The sequence below is a fragment of the Physella acuta genome, unplaced genomic scaffold (assembly GCF_028476545.2).
Source record: "Physella acuta isolate Inbredline_101_S28 unplaced genomic scaffold, ASM2847654v3 ptg000653l, whole genome shotgun sequence".
Taxonomy (NCBI): domain Eukaryota; kingdom Metazoa; phylum Mollusca; class Gastropoda; family Physidae; genus Physella; species Physella acuta.
The window spans coordinates 148,768-167,500 of NW_026732172.1; the positions used below are offsets into that span (position 1 = coordinate 148,768).

Genomic DNA, 18,733 nt, shown 5'->3' on the forward strand with positions numbered 1-18,733 from the left:
TCTGTCCCCATTGACCCCCCCCCCACCTCCCAGTGAGATCTGTCCCCATTGACCCCCCTCACCCACATCCCTGTGAAATCTGTCCCCATTTGACCCCCACCTCCCAGTGAGATCTGTCCCCATTGACCCCCCCCCCCACCTCCCAGTGAGATCTGTCCCCATTTGACCCCCCCCCGTGATGTCTGTCCCCATTGACCCCCCACCTCCCAGTGAGATCTGTCCCCATTTGACCCCCCCCCCACCCCCACCCCGTGATGTCTGTCCCACATCTATCTTTACCTGTATGTATCCGTCAAGTTGTCTCCGCCAACAGCTTTTACATGCGCAGACAAAGATGTTTGATGTCAACACACGTCGGCCCACCTTCAGCGGTCGCTAAGTTCTATTGTGGCCACCTTCAGCAGTGGCTAAGTTCTATTGTGGCCACATTCCTTGGTCGTGTGGTGTATGTCACAGCTTAGCCTAGATGGAGCTTGGTAAACTGATATAAAGATATCAGTCGAGCTGTTATATAAAAATAGTCACATCTTTATCATGTCTTAAAATAGACCGGATATTTTTACCACACGCAAACATATTTAATTAGATTTTAACAATACGTCGCCGAATATTTTCTGATATAGTCGCATGATATAGTCTTGAACCTCTGCCACTAGACCACACCACTAGACCACACCACTAGAACACACCACTAGACCACACCACTAGACCACACCACTAGACCACACCACTAGAACACACCACTAGACCACACCACTAGAACACACCACTAGACCACACCACTAGACCACACCACTAGACCACACCACTAGACCACACCACTAGACCACACCACTAGAACACACCACTAGACCACACCACTAGACCACACCACTAGACCACACCACTAGAACACACCACTAGACCACACCACTAGACCACACCACTAGAACACACCACTAGACCACACCACTAGACCACACCACTAGACCACACCAGTGAACACAATGCCCATCAATTCTTACATCCGCTTGTCATCACTCAATTTTTTTTTACTCTTGCAGGTTGCTGACAAACAAAATGGCCGCCACAAACAAAATGGCCGCCACAAACAAAATGGCCGCCACAACCAACCAACTGAGCCTGGTCAACTTTAAGCTCCAACTACTGGCAGATGAGCTGCGCCTGGTTCAAACCTCAGTCGAGCGATACTGTAATGATGTAAGCATTTTGTTTTCGATACTGTAATGATGTAAGCATTTTGTTTTCGATACTGTAATGACGTAAGCATTTTGTTTTCCATAATGTAATGACGTAAGCATTTTATTTTCGATACTTTAATGATGTAAGCATTTTGTTTTGTAACACTCGTAGAACAAATCGAATGTCGGCTTGTATTACTTGAACACGGTTGACTGAAAGTATACATTTTTGTTTTAGTTTTTGTTTATATTGAAACCAGAGTGACGAAACATTTTATAAATAACAATGCAAATTCAAATCCTATGACCTAGTTTTCATTTTTTTTTCGCTTACAATGTGTACAATAAAATTTTTGGCAGCCTATCGAATAGCAGGATGCCATAGTTTATGTCGCCATTAAAAGAAAAACGAAATTGTTTTTGCTTTTTTTATATTTTATTTTTATTTAATTACCGAAAATATTAAAAACATCAAATACATCCAATCTTTTGTAATGTCCGAAAAAACAACAGGCAGACAGGATTTTATAACCATATTAATTTTTACTACGCCATGCATGATTTTAAAAATATTTAAAGGGCCTCTCGAATTCCTTTGGGAATTTTGCTGTTCACGCTACTGCGCTGATGGGCCAGTGTACGAATGCCTTGAGTATACTGTTATCACCCTCCGTTACAGTAAGGTAGAACACACCGCTCAAGTGTCACAGCGGGGTGCTCTCGTGAGCCACCGTTTCCACTACCGCAGGGGCGCCGTGTACGACCCCTGGTACAGTTTAGCCATCAAATGTAGTAGCCCACCGTCCCCTAGAGTAGAGTGCTCTTTAAACGAATATAGGAGCCATAGTGCTCAAGCAGCCCAGTAGCTCGGGCCAATCGACAGCTGGGACGCCAGGAGACTCCCCTGTTACAGTTTGACAGTTGAATCAAGTAGTACACCGGAACCCCCCCCCCCCCCCCCCCATGCAGCATGTCCAGTGAATGTACGCCATGTGCAAAGTAGCCGCTGGGAGACTCTGGGCGCCCAGTTTTACACTTCTGCTGAAGAGCTGGGGTTGTCCTCTTGACCTATTTATGGATTGGATATAGTAGCCCATGAATTTATAGTGAATGGCGTTCTTTAAAAAGAATGTAGTGCTATAGTGCTCATGGGGGAGCCTGAGATGCACCTGATGACACGAACTCCGGGGCGCCTGAGGACGCCCCTTACTAGGTTTAGTCATCGACTTTAGTAGCCCACCGAGCCCCTAGTGTTTGGTGCTATTAAAAAACCAATGTAGGCGACATAGTGTCACGGTGACCACCGTTGCGCCTAGCGCAGTTTGACAATTAAATCAAGTAGTATTACATATTCAAGCATACATACAATCTTTACAATACAGATGGTGTCTAATCTCACTGTTGTCTAGTCTCAGAGCCACACTTAATAAAACACATTGATTTAGATATTGTCTAGTCTGAGTGTTACAATTTATAAAACACGTTGATTTAGATGTTATCTAGTTTAATGTGACTCTCTCAGGTGATGGAGATCGGTACGACGTACTTAGGAGGGCGGGCTAAAACAGGGAGGACGCCCCAGGATTTTATCCCCATCTACCAAAAACATGCCGAGTTTTTACAGGAGAAAATTGCTGAGTTGGAGAAACACAGTGAGATATGTCTTCTTGGTCTCAGTCATGTCTGTGTGTTGGTCTGTCTCAGTCATGTCTGTATGTTGGTCTGTCTCAGTCATGTCTGTATGTTGGTCTGTCTCAGTCATGTCTGTATGTTGGTCTGTCTCAGTCATGTCTGTATGTTGGTCTGTCTCAGTCATGTCTGTATGTTGGTCTGTCTCAGTCATGTCTGTAAGTTGTTTCATTCATGTCTGTCAGTTGGTCTGTTGTGTCCTTCATGTCTGTCTGTTGTGTCATTCATGTCTGTCAGTTGGTCTGTTGTGTCATTCATGTCTGTCAGTTGGTCTGTTGTGTCATTCATGTCTGTCAGTTGGTCTGTTGTGTCATTCATGTCTGTCTGTTGTGTCATTCATGTCTGTCTGTTGTGTCATTCATGTCTGTGAGTTGGTCTGTTGTGTCATTCATGTCTGTCTGTTGTGTCATTCATGTCTGTCAGTTGGTCTGTTGTGTCATTCATGTCTGTCTGTTGTGTCATTCATGTCTGTCAGTTGGTCTGTTGTGTCATTCATGTCTGTCAGTTGGTCTGTTGTGTCATTCATGTCTGTCAGTTGTGTCATTCATGTCTGTCAGTTGGTCTGTTGTGTCATTCATGTCTGTCTGTTGTGTCCTTCATGTCTGTCAGTTGGTCTGTTGTGTCATTCATGTCTGTCAGTTGGTCTGTTGTGTCATTCATGTCTGTCTGTTGTGTCATTCATGTCTGTTTGTTGTGTCATTCATGTCTGTCAGTTGGTCTGTTGTGTCATTCATGTCTGTCAGTTGGTCTGTTGTGTCCTTCATGTCTGTCAGTTGGTCTGTTGTGTCATTCATGTCTGTCTGTTGTGTCATTCATGTCTGTCAGTTGGTCTGTTGTGTCATTCATGTCTGTCTGTTGTGTCATTCATGTCTGTCAGTTGGTCTGTTGTGTCATTCATGTCTGTCTGTTGTGTCATTCATGTATGTCTGTTGTGTCATTCATGTCTGTCTGTTAGTCTGTTGTGTCATTCATGTCTGTCAGTTAGTCTGTTGTGTCATTCATGTCTGTCAGTTGGTCTGTTGTGTCATTCATGTCTGTCAGTTAGTCTGTTGTGTCATTCATGTCTGTCAGTTAGTCTGTTGTGTCATTCATGTCTGTATGTTGGTCTGTTGTGTCATTCATGTCTGTCAGTTGGTCTGTTGTGTCATTCATGTCTGTCTGTTGTGTCCTTCATGTCTGTCAGTTGGTCTGTTGTGTCATTCATGTCTGTCAGTTGGTCTGTTGTGTCATTCATGTCTGTCAGTTGTGTCATTCATGTCTGTCTGTTGTGTCCTTCATGTCTGTCAGTTAGTCTGTTGTGTCATTCATGTCTGTCAGTTGGTCTGTTGTGTCATTCATGTCTGTCAGTTGGTCTGTTGTGTCATTCATGTCTGTCAGTTGTGTCATTCATGTCTGTCTGTTGTGTCCTTCATGTCTGTCAGTTGGTCTGTTGTGTCCTTCATGTCTGTCTGTTGGTCTGTTGTGTCCTTCATGTCTGTCAGTTGGTCTGTTGTGTCATTCATGTCTGTCTGTTGTGTCCTTCATGTCTGTCAGTTGGTCTGTTGTGTCATTCATGTCTGTCTGTTGTGTCCTTCATGTCTGTCAGTTGGCTGTTGTGTCATTCATGTCTGTCTGTTGGTCTGTTGTGTCATTCATGTCTGTCTGTTGTGTCATTCATGTCTGTCTGTTGTGTCATTCATGTCTGTCAGTTGGTCTGTTGTGTCATTCATGTCTGTCAGTTGGTCTGTTGTGTCATTCATGTCTGTCAGTTGGTCTGTTGTGTCCTTCATGTCTGTCAGTTGGTCTGTTGTGTCCTTCATGTCTGTCTGTTGGTCTGTTGTGTCCTTCATGTCTGTCAGTTGTCCTGTTGTGTCATTCATGTCTGTCAGTTGGTCTGTTGTGTCATTCATGTCTGTCTGTTGGTCTGTTGTGTCCTTCATGTCTGTCAGTTGGTCTGTTGTGTCCTTCATGTCTGTCTGTTGGTCTGTTGTGTCCTTCATGTCTGTCAGTTGGTCTGTTGTGTCATTCATGTCTGTCTGTTGTGTCCTTCATGTCTGTCAGTTGGTCTGTTGTGTCATTCATGTCTGTCTGTTGTGTCCTTCATGTCTGTCAGTTGGCTGTTGTGTCATTCATGTCTGTCTGTTGGTCTGTTGTGTCATTCATGTCTGTCTGTTGTGTCATTCATGTCTGTCTGTTGTGTCATTCATGTCTGTCAGTTGGTCTGTTGTGTCATTCATGTCTGTCAGTTGGTCTGTTGTGTCATTCATGTCTGTCTGTTGGTCTGTTGTGTCATTCATGTCTGTCTGTTGTGTCATTCATGTCTGTCTGTTGTGTCATTCATGTCTGTCTGTTGTGTCATTCATGTCTGTCAGTTGGTCTGTTGTGTCATTCATGTCTGTCTGTTGTGTCATTCATGTCTGTCAGTTGGTCTGTTGTGTCCTTCATGTCTGTCAGTTGGTCTGTTGTGTCCTTCATGTCTGTCAGTTGGTCTGTTGTGTCCTTCATGTCTGTCAGTTGGTCTGTTGTGTCCTTCATGTCTGTCAGTTGGTCTGTTGACCCTGTTATGAGTTAGCCGGTGCCACGTCAGCACCCAACCAATGCCAGCAGCACGAGACAAATATTTGATTGTATTCCAGCCCAGGTGCCATCACCCAAGACCAGACGACTGAAACCCTCAGAGAAACCCTCAGAGAAACCCTCAGAGAAACCCTCAGAGAAACCCTCAGAGAAACCCTCAGAGAAACCCTCAGAGAAACCCTCAGAGAAACCCTCAGAGAACCAGCTCTTTAATGTTCTCACCAGCATACACCAGCTCAAAGACGCGAAAACAACAATACAAAAGATGCTTAAAAACATCTTCACAGAGGTAAGCAGTTAAACTAATCTACACAACACAACGTGTGTCCACAACACAAATTATATTTAATGTGACAACACATTTTATTCACAACACAAATTATATTTAACAACACACATTATATTCACAACACAAATTATATTTAACAACACACAATATATTCACAACACAAATTATATTTAACAGCGGACATTTTATTCACAACACAAATTATATTTAATAGCACACATTCTTTTCACAACAGAAATTATATTTAATAGCACACATTTTTTTCACAACACAAATTATGTTCACAAAACAAATTATCGTTACAACACAGGACAGCATCTGATAAATATTATTTTTAAAATAATTTTAAATTATTTACCAGATGGCTATTTTAGGAAGCACGTTCGTGACGTCACAAGGTGTCCAGGGACCAAGCTTTAAGAAAGTCAGTCAGGCGCTAGAGGACGCTCTGCTGGTTGTCATGGAGAAACGGTCCCAGTTCTCAGGTTCTAGCATTAAGTTTTCACATACACACTTGTAGCATGACATACAAACTTACGGAGAAACGGTTCCAGTTCTCAGATTATCACATACAGCTCTCACATACACACTTGTAGCATGACATATGTCCTCCTCTTGTCCTACTTTTGTCCTGCTGTAGAACGATACTTCTCCTTGCTCTAAATAGAATTATAATGTAGAAAAAAACGGTGCTAAAGTTATTTTCATAGCACCAGCCAATAAAGAAACCAATGACGCTAAGTAATCACCATTGGCCGGCGTTACCATTAGAGGCTTTTTATTGAGAATATTATTTACCGAATAATTAGAATTTTTCAACGAATTAATTAGAATTTTCTGATTATAGGACCAGCAGACGTAGAAACGGCAGACTTGAACCAGACATTGCACAGTAAACAAAACCTTTTGTCCAGTGTATCACACAAGCCGGAACCAACTTTAAGTGAGTCAATGACACGTCAAATTCTAACAAAAATGTCACAAAAATTATTCAAATATTGCAAGGTAGGCCTATGTAGTTTGATCCAATGTTTGCCTCAGGGCTGATGGTAGAATAAACGTTTAATTCAATGTTTCCATTAGGGCTGATGTAAAAGTTTGATCCAATGTTTCCATTAGGGCTGATGTAAAAGTTTGATTCAATGTTTCCATTAGGGCTGACGTAAAAGTTTGATCCAATGTTTCCATTAGGGCTGATGTAAAAGTTTAATTCAATGTTTCCATTAGGGCTGATGTAAAAGTTTGATCCAATGTTTTCATTAGGGCTGATGGTAGAATAAAAGTTTGATCCAATGTTTCCATTAGGGCTGATGTAAAAGTTTGATTCAATGTTTCCATTAGGGCTGATGTAAAAGTTTGATTCAATGTTTCCATTAGGGCTGATGTAAAAGTTTGATTCAATATTTCCATTAGGGCTGATGTAAAAGTTTGATTCAATGTTTACATTAGGGCTGATGTAAAAGTTTGATCCAATGTTTCCATTAGGGCTGATGTAAAAGTTTGATCCAATGTTTCCATTAGGGCTGATGTAAAAGTTTGATCCAATGTTTTCATTAGGGCTGATGGTAGAATAAAAGTTTGATCCAATGTTTCCATTAGGGCTGATGTAAAAGTTTGATTCAATGTTTCCATTAGGGCTGATGTAAAAGTTTGATTCAATGTTTCCATTAGGGCTGATGTAAAAGTTTGATTCAATGTTTCCATTAGGGCTGATGTAAAAGTTTGATCCAATGTTTCCATTAGGGCTGATGGTAGAATAAAAGTTTGATCCAATGTTTCCATTAGGGCTGATGTAAAAGTTTGATTCAATGTTTCCATTAGGGCTGATGGTAGAATAAAAGTTCGATCCAATGTTTCCATTAGGGCTGATGTAAAAGTTTGATTCAATGTTTCCATTAGGGCTGATGTAAAAGTTTGATCCAATGTTTCCATTAGGGCTGATGTAAAAGTTTGATTCAATGTTTCCATTAGGGCTGATGTAAAAGTTTGATCCAATGTTTCCATTAGGGCTGATGTAAAAGTTTGATTCAATGTTTCCATTAGGGCTGATGGTAGAATAAAAGTTTGATTCAATGTTTCCATTAGGGCTGATGTAAAAGTTTGATCCAATGTTTCCATTAGGGCTGATGTAAAAGTTTAATTCAATGTTTCCATTAGGGCTGATGTAAAAGTTTGATCCAATGTTTCCATTAGGGCTGATGGTAGAATAAAAGTTTGATTCAACGTTTCCATTAGGGCTGATGTAAAAGTTTTATCCATTGTTTCCATTAGGGCTGATGGTAGAATAAAAGTTTGATTCAATGTTTCCATTAGGGCTGATGTAAAAGTTTAATTCAATTTTTCCATTAGGGCTGATGTAAAAGTTTGATCCAATGTTTCCATTAGGGCTGATGGTAGAATAAAAGTTTGATCCAATGTTTCCATTAGGGCTGATGTAAAAGTTTAATTCAATGTTTCCATTAGGGCTGATGTAAAAGTTTGATCCAATGTTTCCATTAGGGCTGATGGTAGAATAAAAGTTTGATCCAATGTTTCCATTAGGGCTGATGTAAAAGTTTGATTCAATGTTTCCATTAGGGCTGATGTAAAAGTTTAATTCAATTTTTCCATTAGGGCTGATGTAAAAGTTTGATTCAATGTTTTCATTAGGGCTGATGGTAGAATAAAAGTTTGATTCAATGTTTCCATTAGGGCTGATGTAAAAGTTTGATCCAATGTTTCCATTAGGGCTGATGTAAAAGTTTGATCCAATTTTTCCATTAGGGCTGATGTAAAAGTTTAATTCAATGTTTCCATTAGGGCTGATGTAAAAGTTTGATCCAATGTTTCCATTAGGGCTGATGTAAAAGTTTGATTCAATGTTTCCATTAGGGCTGATGTAAAAGTTTGATCCAATGTTTTCATTAGGGCTGATGTAAAAGTTTGATCCAATGTTTCCATTAGGGCTGATGTAAAAGTTTGATTTAATGTTTCCATTAGGGCTGATGTAAAAGTTTGATTCAATGTTTCCATTAGGGCTGATGTAAAAGTTTGATTCAATGTTTCCATTAGGGCTGATGGTAGAATAAAAGTTTGATCCAATGTTTCCATTAGGGCTGATGTAAAAGTTTGATCCAATGTTTCCATTAGGGCTGATGGTAGAATAAAAGTTTGATCAAATGTTTCCATTAGGGCTGATGTAAAAGTTTAATTCAATGTTTCCATTAGGGCTGATGTAAAAGTTTAATTCAATGTTTCCATTAGGGCTGATGTAAAAGTTTGATCCAATGTTTCCATTAGGGCTGATGGTAGAATAAAAGTTTGATCAAATGTTTCCATTAGGGCTGATGTAAAAGTTTAATTCAATGTTTCCATTAGGGCTGATGTAAAAGTTTAATTCAATGTTTCCATTAGGGCTGATGTAAAAGTTTGATTCAATGTTTCCATTAGGGCTGATGTAAAAGTTTGATTCAATGTTTCCATTAGGGCTGATGTAAAAGTTTGATTCAATGTTTCCATTAGGGCTGATGGTAGAATAAAAGTTCGATCCAATGTTTCCATTAGGGCTGATGTAAAAGTTTGATTCAATGTTTCCATTAGGGCTGATGTAAAAGTTTGATCCAATGTTTCCATTAGGGCTGATGTAAAAGTTTGATTCAATGTTTCCATTAGGGCTGATGTAAAAGTTTGATCCAATGTTTCCATTAGGGCTGATGTAAAAGTTTGATTCAATGTTTCCATTAGGGCTGATGGTAGAATAAAAGTTTGATTCAATGTTTCCATTAGGGCTGATGTAAAAGTTTGATCCAATGTTTCCATTAGGGCTGATGTAAAAGTTTAATTCAATGTTTCCATTAGGGCTGATGTAAAAGTTTGATCCAATGTTTCCATTAGGGCTGATGGTAGAATAAAAGTTTGATTCAACGTTTCCATTAGGGCTGATGTAAAAGTTTTATCCATTGTTTCCATTAGGGCTGATGGTAGAATAAAAGTTTGATTCAATGTTTCCATTAGGGCTGATGTAAAAGTTTAATTCAATTTTTCCATTAGGGCTGATGTAAAAGTTTGATCCAATGTTTCCATTAGGGCTGATGGTAGAATAAAAGTTTGATCCAATGTTTCCATTAGGGCTGATGTAAAAGTTTAATTCAATGTTTCCATTAGGGCTGATGTAAAAGTTTGATCCAATGTTTCCATTAGGGCTGATGGTAGAATAAAAGTTTGATCCAATGTTTCCATTAGGGCTGATGTAAAAGTTTGATTCAATGTTTCCATTAGGGCTGATGTAAAAGTTTAATTCAATTTTTCCATTAGGGCTGATGTAAAAGTTTGATTCAATGTTTTCATTAGGGCTGATGGTAGAATAAAAGTTTGATTCAATGTTTCCATTAGGGCTGATGTAAAAGTTTGATCCAATGTTTCCATTAGGGCTGATGTAAAAGTTTGATCCAATTTTTCCATTAGGGCTGATGTAAAAGTTTAATTCAATGTTTCCATTAGGGCTGATGTAAAAGTTTGATCCAATGTTTCCATTAGGGCTGATGTAAAAGTTTGATTCAATGTTTCCATTAGGGCTGATGTAAAAGTTTGATCCAATGTTTTCATTAGGGCTGATGTAAAAGTTTGATCCAATGTTTCCATTAGGGCTGATGTAAAAGTTTGATTTAATGTTTCCATTAGGGCTGATGTAAAAGTTTGATTCAATGTTTCCATTAGGGCTGATGTAAAAGTTTGATTCAATGTTTCCATTAGGGCTGATGGTAGAATAAAAGTTTGATCCAATGTTTCCATTAGGGCTGATGTAAAAGTTTGATCCAATGTTTCCATTAGGGCTGATGGTAGAATAAAAGTTTGATCAAATGTTTCCATTAGGGCTGATGTAAAAGTTTAATTCAATGTTTCCATTAGGGCTGATGTAAAAGTTTAATTCAATGTTTCCATTAGGGCTGATGTAAAAGTTTGATCCAATGTTTCCATTAGGGCTGATGGTAGAATAAAAGTTTGATCAAATGTTTCCATTAGGGCTGATGTAAAAGTTTAATTCAATGTTTCCATTAGGGCTGATGTAAAAGTTTAATTCAATGTTTCCATTAGGGCTGATGTAAAAGTTTGATTCAATGTTTCCATTAGGGCTGATGTAAAAGTTTGATCAAACGTTTCCATTAGGGCTGATGTAAAAGTTTGATCCAATGTTTCCATTAGGGCTGATGTAAAAGTTTGATCAAATGTTTCCATTAGGGCTGATGGTAGAAAGAATTGATAAGCTGGAACAAAGCGCTAGAGAAAACAGTTCCAGCATAGACTACCTGACGTCAGCACTAGGCCAAGTCATCTCAGACGTTGACGTGTTACAGCTGACGTCATCTGACCTTGACGAGCTGACCAACAAGGTGCAGGAGGTGAAGGACGAGGTCAACAACCTTGAAGACAAAGTGCGGGCGATGGAGAGCGCGTACGACGAAGAGATGCAGACCGTGACCGACAACATCCAGATCATCGCCACAGAAGTGGAGGAGCTGTCTCTCAGGTTCGAATCCTTCCTCCGTGCCTTCTCCGCCAGCAAGTCTGAGAACATGAGAATGCTGAGCCAGTTTGACCGCAGGATGAGCGACGTGGAGACCAAAGGACTGCTAGCCCGTATAAACATTTCGTCCGGCGGGGATAAACTAGCGGCTCACGACAACACGGACAACGGAAGCGACTCGGAAGTGTTTAGAGAGGACGAAATCAAAGATGGCGGAGGGACGGAAGCGGAAGTCAAAAAGACTTCACCAGCCGGAGAAGTAGTCAAATCCCCCTCACATTCGACGGACCTGATGTTGAAGATGATGAAAGACGAAGAACGAGTCAAGAAAGAAATGATTAGAATACGAAGCATCGAGGATAGTTTGTTGACTAGAGTGAAGGAAGAGGCAAGAAAAGATGTACTGGCTCTAGAGGCTATAGTCAAAAACATGGAGGTTCGGGTAAGTCGATTCACTTCTCTACTGGCTGTAGATTCATTTCTATCTACGAGCTGTAAATTTACTTCTGTTCACATATACCCCCTCCCTACCACACAACAAAACAGTTGTTAAAAATTAGGGGAATCACTCAATATATTTAAGAAAATAGGTCAATTCGCCTTCATTGCAACAAAGGCGAGCATATATATATATATATATATATATATATATATATATATATATATATATATATATATATATATATATATATATATATATATATATATATATATATAATGTTTAAAAAAATCATGTTATCCTCCTGTTATAATATTTATCCCGCTTTGTAAGCACCACAACTTTAGTTTTTTTTAAATCAACTTGCCCACTTCATATAAAAAAATATATGAAATGATAAATCACTAGCCCAACCTCCTTCACATTGTGTGCACTATCCCTACATCTGTGTTCATCCTTTTGACATCCGTGCCTACCTGTCATGTCTGATGACATCTCTGTCTCATCTTTTGACAGCTTCAGCGATGTGAATCGGAGAAAAACTAATGTATGTGGAGACAAACTGGATAAGGTTAGAGACATTGATTATCTGCCCATTACTAAAACTTTACTACCACGTTTTAACACACGAATCAGCCAAACCAAAAACCACCATCACAAGCTCTAACACATGAATCAACCAAACCTAAAACCACCATCACAAGCTCTAACACATGAATCAGCCAAACCAAAAACCACCATCACAAGCTCTAACACATGAATCAGCCAAACCTAAAACCACCATCACAAGCTCTAACACATGAATCAACCAAACCTAAAACCACCATCACAAGCTCTAACACATGAATCAGCCAAACCTAAAAACCACCATCACAAGCTCTAACACATGAATCAACCAAACCTAAAACCACCATCACAAGCTCTAACACATGAATCAACCAAACCAAAAACCATTATCACAAGCTCTAACACATGAATCAACCAAACCTAAAACCACCATCACAAGCTCTAACACATGAATCAGCCAAACCTAAAAACCACCATCACAAGCTCTAACACATGAATCAACCAAACCAAAAACCATTATCACAAGCTCTAACACATGAATCAACCAAACCTAAAACCACCATCACAAGCTCGAACACATGAATCAGCCAAACCTAAAAACCACCATCACAAGCTCTAACACATGAATCAACCAAACCTAAAACCACCATCACAAGCTCTAACACATGAATCAACCAAACCAAAAGCCACCATCACAAGCTCTAACACATGAATCAGCCAAACCTAAAACCACCATCACAAGCTCTAACACATGAATCAACCAAACCTAAAACCACCATCACAAGCTCTAACCCACACATTGATACCTAGGATTTAAGCCATAAACTCTCACCCATAGAAGAAACCTGACTGTATAACACGTTGCTGTTGGTGGTGGGCGTGGCGGTGGTGTCACTGTTGTTACTGTCATTGGTGTCTAAAACATATTTGTGATTGTTTCATGACTATTGTTACTGTTATAGAATGTTATATTCTAACCAACAAAATATCATTGTCTTTTAGAACAGGAAAAGAACCAAACTTAACGAATCGACGGAAATTTAAAAAAAACAGAGTACATACAAATAGAACGTAACAGATCAGAGTGTAGCAGCACGGAGCAGAACAAAGCAGAATATTTAAGCATAACGTCTGCATACAATACAAACGGTCTTCATTCTGGCGCTAAAATCCTAATATATAAAAGCCAATGTGCGCACTTCTCCCTCTGTCCATCGCATATTTTCCGAGGCTATGAAATCAGTATCTTCAGCAATATATGGAGAATTTAAAGAAACGAACTTATTTTTGAAAATAATATGTTGGATGTATCAAATGTATAAACTAAATTTTTATTTAAGTTAAAGATGGAAATAAAAATAAAGGCATATTCGAATGTAGAAACATTTTTAATTATACCACCTGAGAAGTGTTTGTGATTTTGTCTGTATTTGTGGTTTTGTTTATGTTTGTGACAAGAACGATCTAGACAAAATATAAGCAACTTAAAAACAAAAAGAATGGCGTCACATGAAACGAATAGGAAAATATCCTAAATGAAACATTGTTAACAAAAAGTTTCAAGTATGGAAAGTACACTAAACGAACGACTTCATTAATTGTAGAATAGACAATAGAATTATAAATAGAAAGTAAAAGGTAAAACAATACAAATGACGTAATTGATACTAGAGACACACACTTAAAGTTAAACGCCTAAAGCTTATGTAGATATAAAAAAAAATACCGCAAAAGTAATAGATATTGTTATGGTCAGGTTTAAGGTAAGGGTTATTATTAGTGCAATACTTTCGGTTAAATTTCCGGATCAGGTTAAAATGCCGGTTCGGAATAAATTTTCGTTTGCCGTCAAATTTCTTGCGTAATAAGGTTCCGATTTCAGTTAAATTTAACGATTCCTGTTAACTTTCCGTTGCCTGTTAAGTTTCGTTTCTGGATATATTTCCGTATCTGGATGTATTTCGGTTCCCGTTTTTGATTTTCGTATTCAGATGAAATATCATTTGCGGTTAAATTTCCGGATCAGGTTTGTGCCTGTTCTGAAAAAAATTGTTACGGTTAAGGTTCAGATTTCGGTTAAATTTCCGGTTCCGAATAAAGTTCCGTTTCCGGTAAAATTTTGTTTCTATTTGAAATTTTAGTTCACGGTTCAACTTCCGGAGCCAGTTAAAATGGCGGTACCGGATGGAGTTCCACCCCGGCAGCACCCGCTATTTACTGATTACTGAAACACACAAGCCGCGGCCCATTACAGTTCATTTTTTTACGTAGGCCAGTGCAGAGCCTCGCCGTGACGGCTAGTTTGAAATATTGAAGTATATTCTCATATATTAGTACTGGTTTGAAAGAGCTTCTAAAAAAATTGTTGATGTTGGTCGGTAAGTTTGTTACAAAACAGTTTTTTTCTCTCGAGAAAATATAAAAGTTCTAAGCAAATGTTACTTCATGATAATTTGATACACATTTTGATACAATTTCCAAGGGTTTCTGAAAAATCGGAAATAAAATGCCACTTCCGGTTCCCGGAAATAGTTTAATAATTGATAAAAACCTACATGATCTGTATGATCTGAAATTTCGTCTACCTAAGTAAAACGGCCTCCCGTTATCGTCTTCACACACACACACACACACACATACACATATAGACTCAAGCGGCTGTAAACATTTGTTAACATCTTGATTCCGATCTACTGTACGAATACAATACTTCCCCACATTCGAGAAATCGAGAAAGTAAAACCAACCTTTGTTTACGGAACAACCTGTGTTTAGAACAGAAATGTGGAGAAATTCAGCGGAAAGAACTGAACTTAGATCTTTACATTTTTTAATAAAATCTTTACCATCACATTATCAGACACATTGTTTCTATGACAATACCATTACAAATGGTTCTATTTGAAGTATTTTCATGGCATATTTATTTAACTAGTTAAAAGGTTCTTGACCTGGGTTTGATAGAACCATAGGGGTTCGGTGATGACAGTTCAATACAACAACACGACAGCATTACATAGTAATAACGTTCGCCAGAGCGAGATAACACGTATCAGTTTTGTAACATTCCCATATCGCGAAACCCTTGACGTCAAGACACACATTCGTCACAAATCGTGTCGACGCCACCTATACAGGCGCGCGTTGATCGTGAATTTACGTGCTGTTATGAACATACTTTTTATTTTCGTATCGTGGCCAGTAGTCGACTTGTGACTGCACGGTTCATTTTCTGCACCAGTAAAATATATTGGGCCTATATTTGTTTATTTGTTTTGAATTGAACACAAAAAATATTTTCTATAAAGAGGGGTTCGGTGAATTAAGCTCGTGGGGTTCGGTACCTCCAAAAGTTTAAAAACTACTACACCAGCTGCATGTAACATTATTGTACCAGCTACTTGTAGCATGTACCAGCTACATGTAACATTATTGTACCAGCTACATGTAACATTATTGTACCAGCTACATGTAACAGTATTGTACCAGCCACATGTAACATTATTGTACCAGCCACATGTAACATTATTGTACCAGCTACATGCAACATTATTGTACCAGCAACATGTAACATTATTGTACCAGCCACATGTAACATTATTGTACCAGCCATATGTAACATTATTGTACCAGCCACATGTAACATTATTGTACCAGCTACATGTAACATTATTGTACCAGCCACGTGTAACATTATTGTACCAGCCATATGTAACATTATTGTACCAGCCACATGTAACATTATTGTACCAGCTACATGTAACATTATTGTACCAGCCACATGTAACATTATTGTACCAGCTACATGTAACATTATTGTACCAACTACATGTAACATTATTGTACCAGCTACATATAACATTATTGTACCAGCAACATGTAACATTATTGTACCAGCTACTTGTAGCATGTACCAGCTACATGTAATATGTGCCGGCTACATGTAACATTATTGTACCAGCTACATGTAACATTATTGTACCAGCTACATGTAACATTATTGTACCAGCTACATGTAACATTATTGTACCAGCTACATGTAACATTATTGTACCAGCTACATGTAACATTATTGTACCAGCTACATGTAACATTATTGTACCAGCTACATGTAACATTATTGTACCAGCTACATGTAACATTATTGTACCAGCTACATGTAACATTATTGTACCAGCTACATGTAACATTATTGTACCAGCTACATGTAACATTATTGTACCAGCTACATGTAACATTATTGTACCAGCTACATGTAACATTATTGTACCAGCTACATGTAACATTATTGTACCAGCTACATGTAACATTATTGTACCAGCTACATTTAACATTATTGTACCAGCTACATGTAACATTATTGTACCAGCTACATGTAACATTATTGTACCAGCTACATGTAACATTATTGTACCAGCTACATGTAACATTATTGTACCAGCTACATGTAACATTATTGTACCAGCTACATGTAACATTATTGTACCAGCTACATGTAACATTATTGTACCAGCTACATGTAACATTATTGTACCAGCTACATGTAACATTATTGTACCAGCCACATGTAACATTATTGTACCAGCTACATGTAACATTATTGTACCAGCTACATGTAACATTATTGTACCAGCCACATGTAACATTATTGTACCAGCTACATTTAACATTATTGTACCAGCCACATGTAACATTATTGTACCAGCTACATGTAACATTATTGTACCAGCTACATGAAGGATCTATCAGTATTTATCAGAACCAGATTTGTGTGGACATTATGTTTAAACAATTTCAAAACCTGTTTCTTTTACTTTGTTCAATGATGTGTGAATTCTTTGAATATTTCCATTGCATTAAAACGATTGTATGTTTGTTTTGTTTGTGTTAATTTTTTGAACACTTAATAATGAAGCCAGTATGCGACGTCCAGATGGAACAATTGATTAGTGAATACGAGACTAAAATGTAGGACAATGCAAGTTTTAAAAGTTAATATAGTACATTTTCATTAAATCTTTGTGTAATTATTTAACATCTAATTAGATAGTTGGGTCTTTACCTACGTGTCAAGTTTAAAACAAATCGGTTGGAAATTTCTACCAATGACGGACGAACTACAGACAAAAGTACGAAAGACAGAGGAATCAAGTGAAATAAAAATGTAAAATACCCCATCGGCTACGGCGTGACATAGCGGTAGAGCTCGAATCCGGGTTCAAGTCAGTAGAACGTCTCCGAGTCCACCCAGCTCTGATGGGTACATAACTTACGTTAGGGAAAGTAGAGGCATATAAAAACCACACTATCCCATTATATTCCGAGGCCACAGAAACATGTGAACTCTACTTCACTTGCCCCATATTTTGTCAAGTTCGTAAAGGAAAAATATGAAATCGTTTATAATATCCAACTTTTATTTATACACTGAAACAAGGTGGATTGGCTTCGTCCAAGATGCCCGGGAAATTTTAAAAGGAGGGCCACTGAGATTTTGTTCCTGTGGGCCCACCGGAATTTTTCTCGGTAGCCCACCGGCCAGTCCACGCCGGCACTGAAAAGAATATAATCATCGTGTTTTCTTTGAAGTGATGCACCACATTTTCAAGTTGATGTATGTCCTGTAATACAAGGGAACGAACTCTGTTAATTTACTCACAATTTGTTGCACAGTTCTGTCCCATTGTAATTGCGGGTTATGAACATTTTTAACACGTGGGTCGGGCAGATTTATGATTAAAGCGAAAAGCACACAACACACGAATTTTGGAAATTTGATGGTGAACGTACCCACGTTTTTTGTCATCAAATGTATTTGAACCTGCACAGCTCGAGGAAGCACAAAATCTACGAGCAGTCATTGGTAGATCCCCTAGGGTCGGAAGAAAAATCTATTTTCTACTTTTTAGTCCACAAGAAAAACGTGTTTTTTAAAAAAAAATTTTAAGTATTTTATTTACTGACGAAAACAATGTCGTTCAAACCAGCCAATAGTTGTGCTGAGTGAATACAACAAGCCAATGGTCTTTGTCTCTAGATCTAAATTTCTTGTAAGCAAAACGAGCTAACCCAAGCGTGCTAATCAAAGAATGTTAATCAACGCATATTTTAATATATCAGACACATGTGTTAACATATCAGACACATGTCTTAACAAATCAGACACATGTGTTAACATATCAGACACATGTGTTAACAAATCAGACACATGTGTTAACAAATCAGACACATATCAGACACTTGTCACAGATAAGATAACTAGTTAATTTAGTGAGGGGGTGGGGGAGTGTGTAGATATAAACTGTTGTAACACATCATATATAAACACGTCGGGTTTTACTCGAGTAGACAAGAAATTTGGTTACATCATACTTAAGAAAGTCGCAAGTCAAAAGGTTGTTTTATTATATTGCCAGCCAATATTGACAAAACTGTTTTGGTCATCTGATTAAACTTCAACTTGTTTTGTTGATTTCTGAGATGCTAAATCTGCATTAGGTTATTTTTTA

At 38.3% G+C, this 18,733-nt stretch overlaps 1 protein-coding gene across 1 annotated transcript; it reads left to right on the forward strand.

The window, feature by feature from the left end:
• The first annotated feature begins 440 nt into the window (after positions 1–440).
• On the forward strand, positions 441–13,257 carry LOC131948627 (uncharacterized). The gene is made up of 9 exons (XM_059310238.1): positions 441–476; positions 1,044–1,200; positions 2,704–2,833; positions 5,486–5,715; positions 6,077–6,200; positions 6,563–6,658; positions 10,933–11,660; positions 12,174–12,228; positions 13,227–13,257. Exons 1-8 carry the CDS (start codon positions 448–450, stop codon positions 12,201–12,203), a joined length of 1,524 nt encoding a protein of 507 aa, XP_059166221.1. The 5' UTR covers positions 441–447; the 3' UTR covers positions 12,204–12,228; positions 13,227–13,257.
• Positions 13,258–18,733: the final 5,476 nt, after the last annotated feature.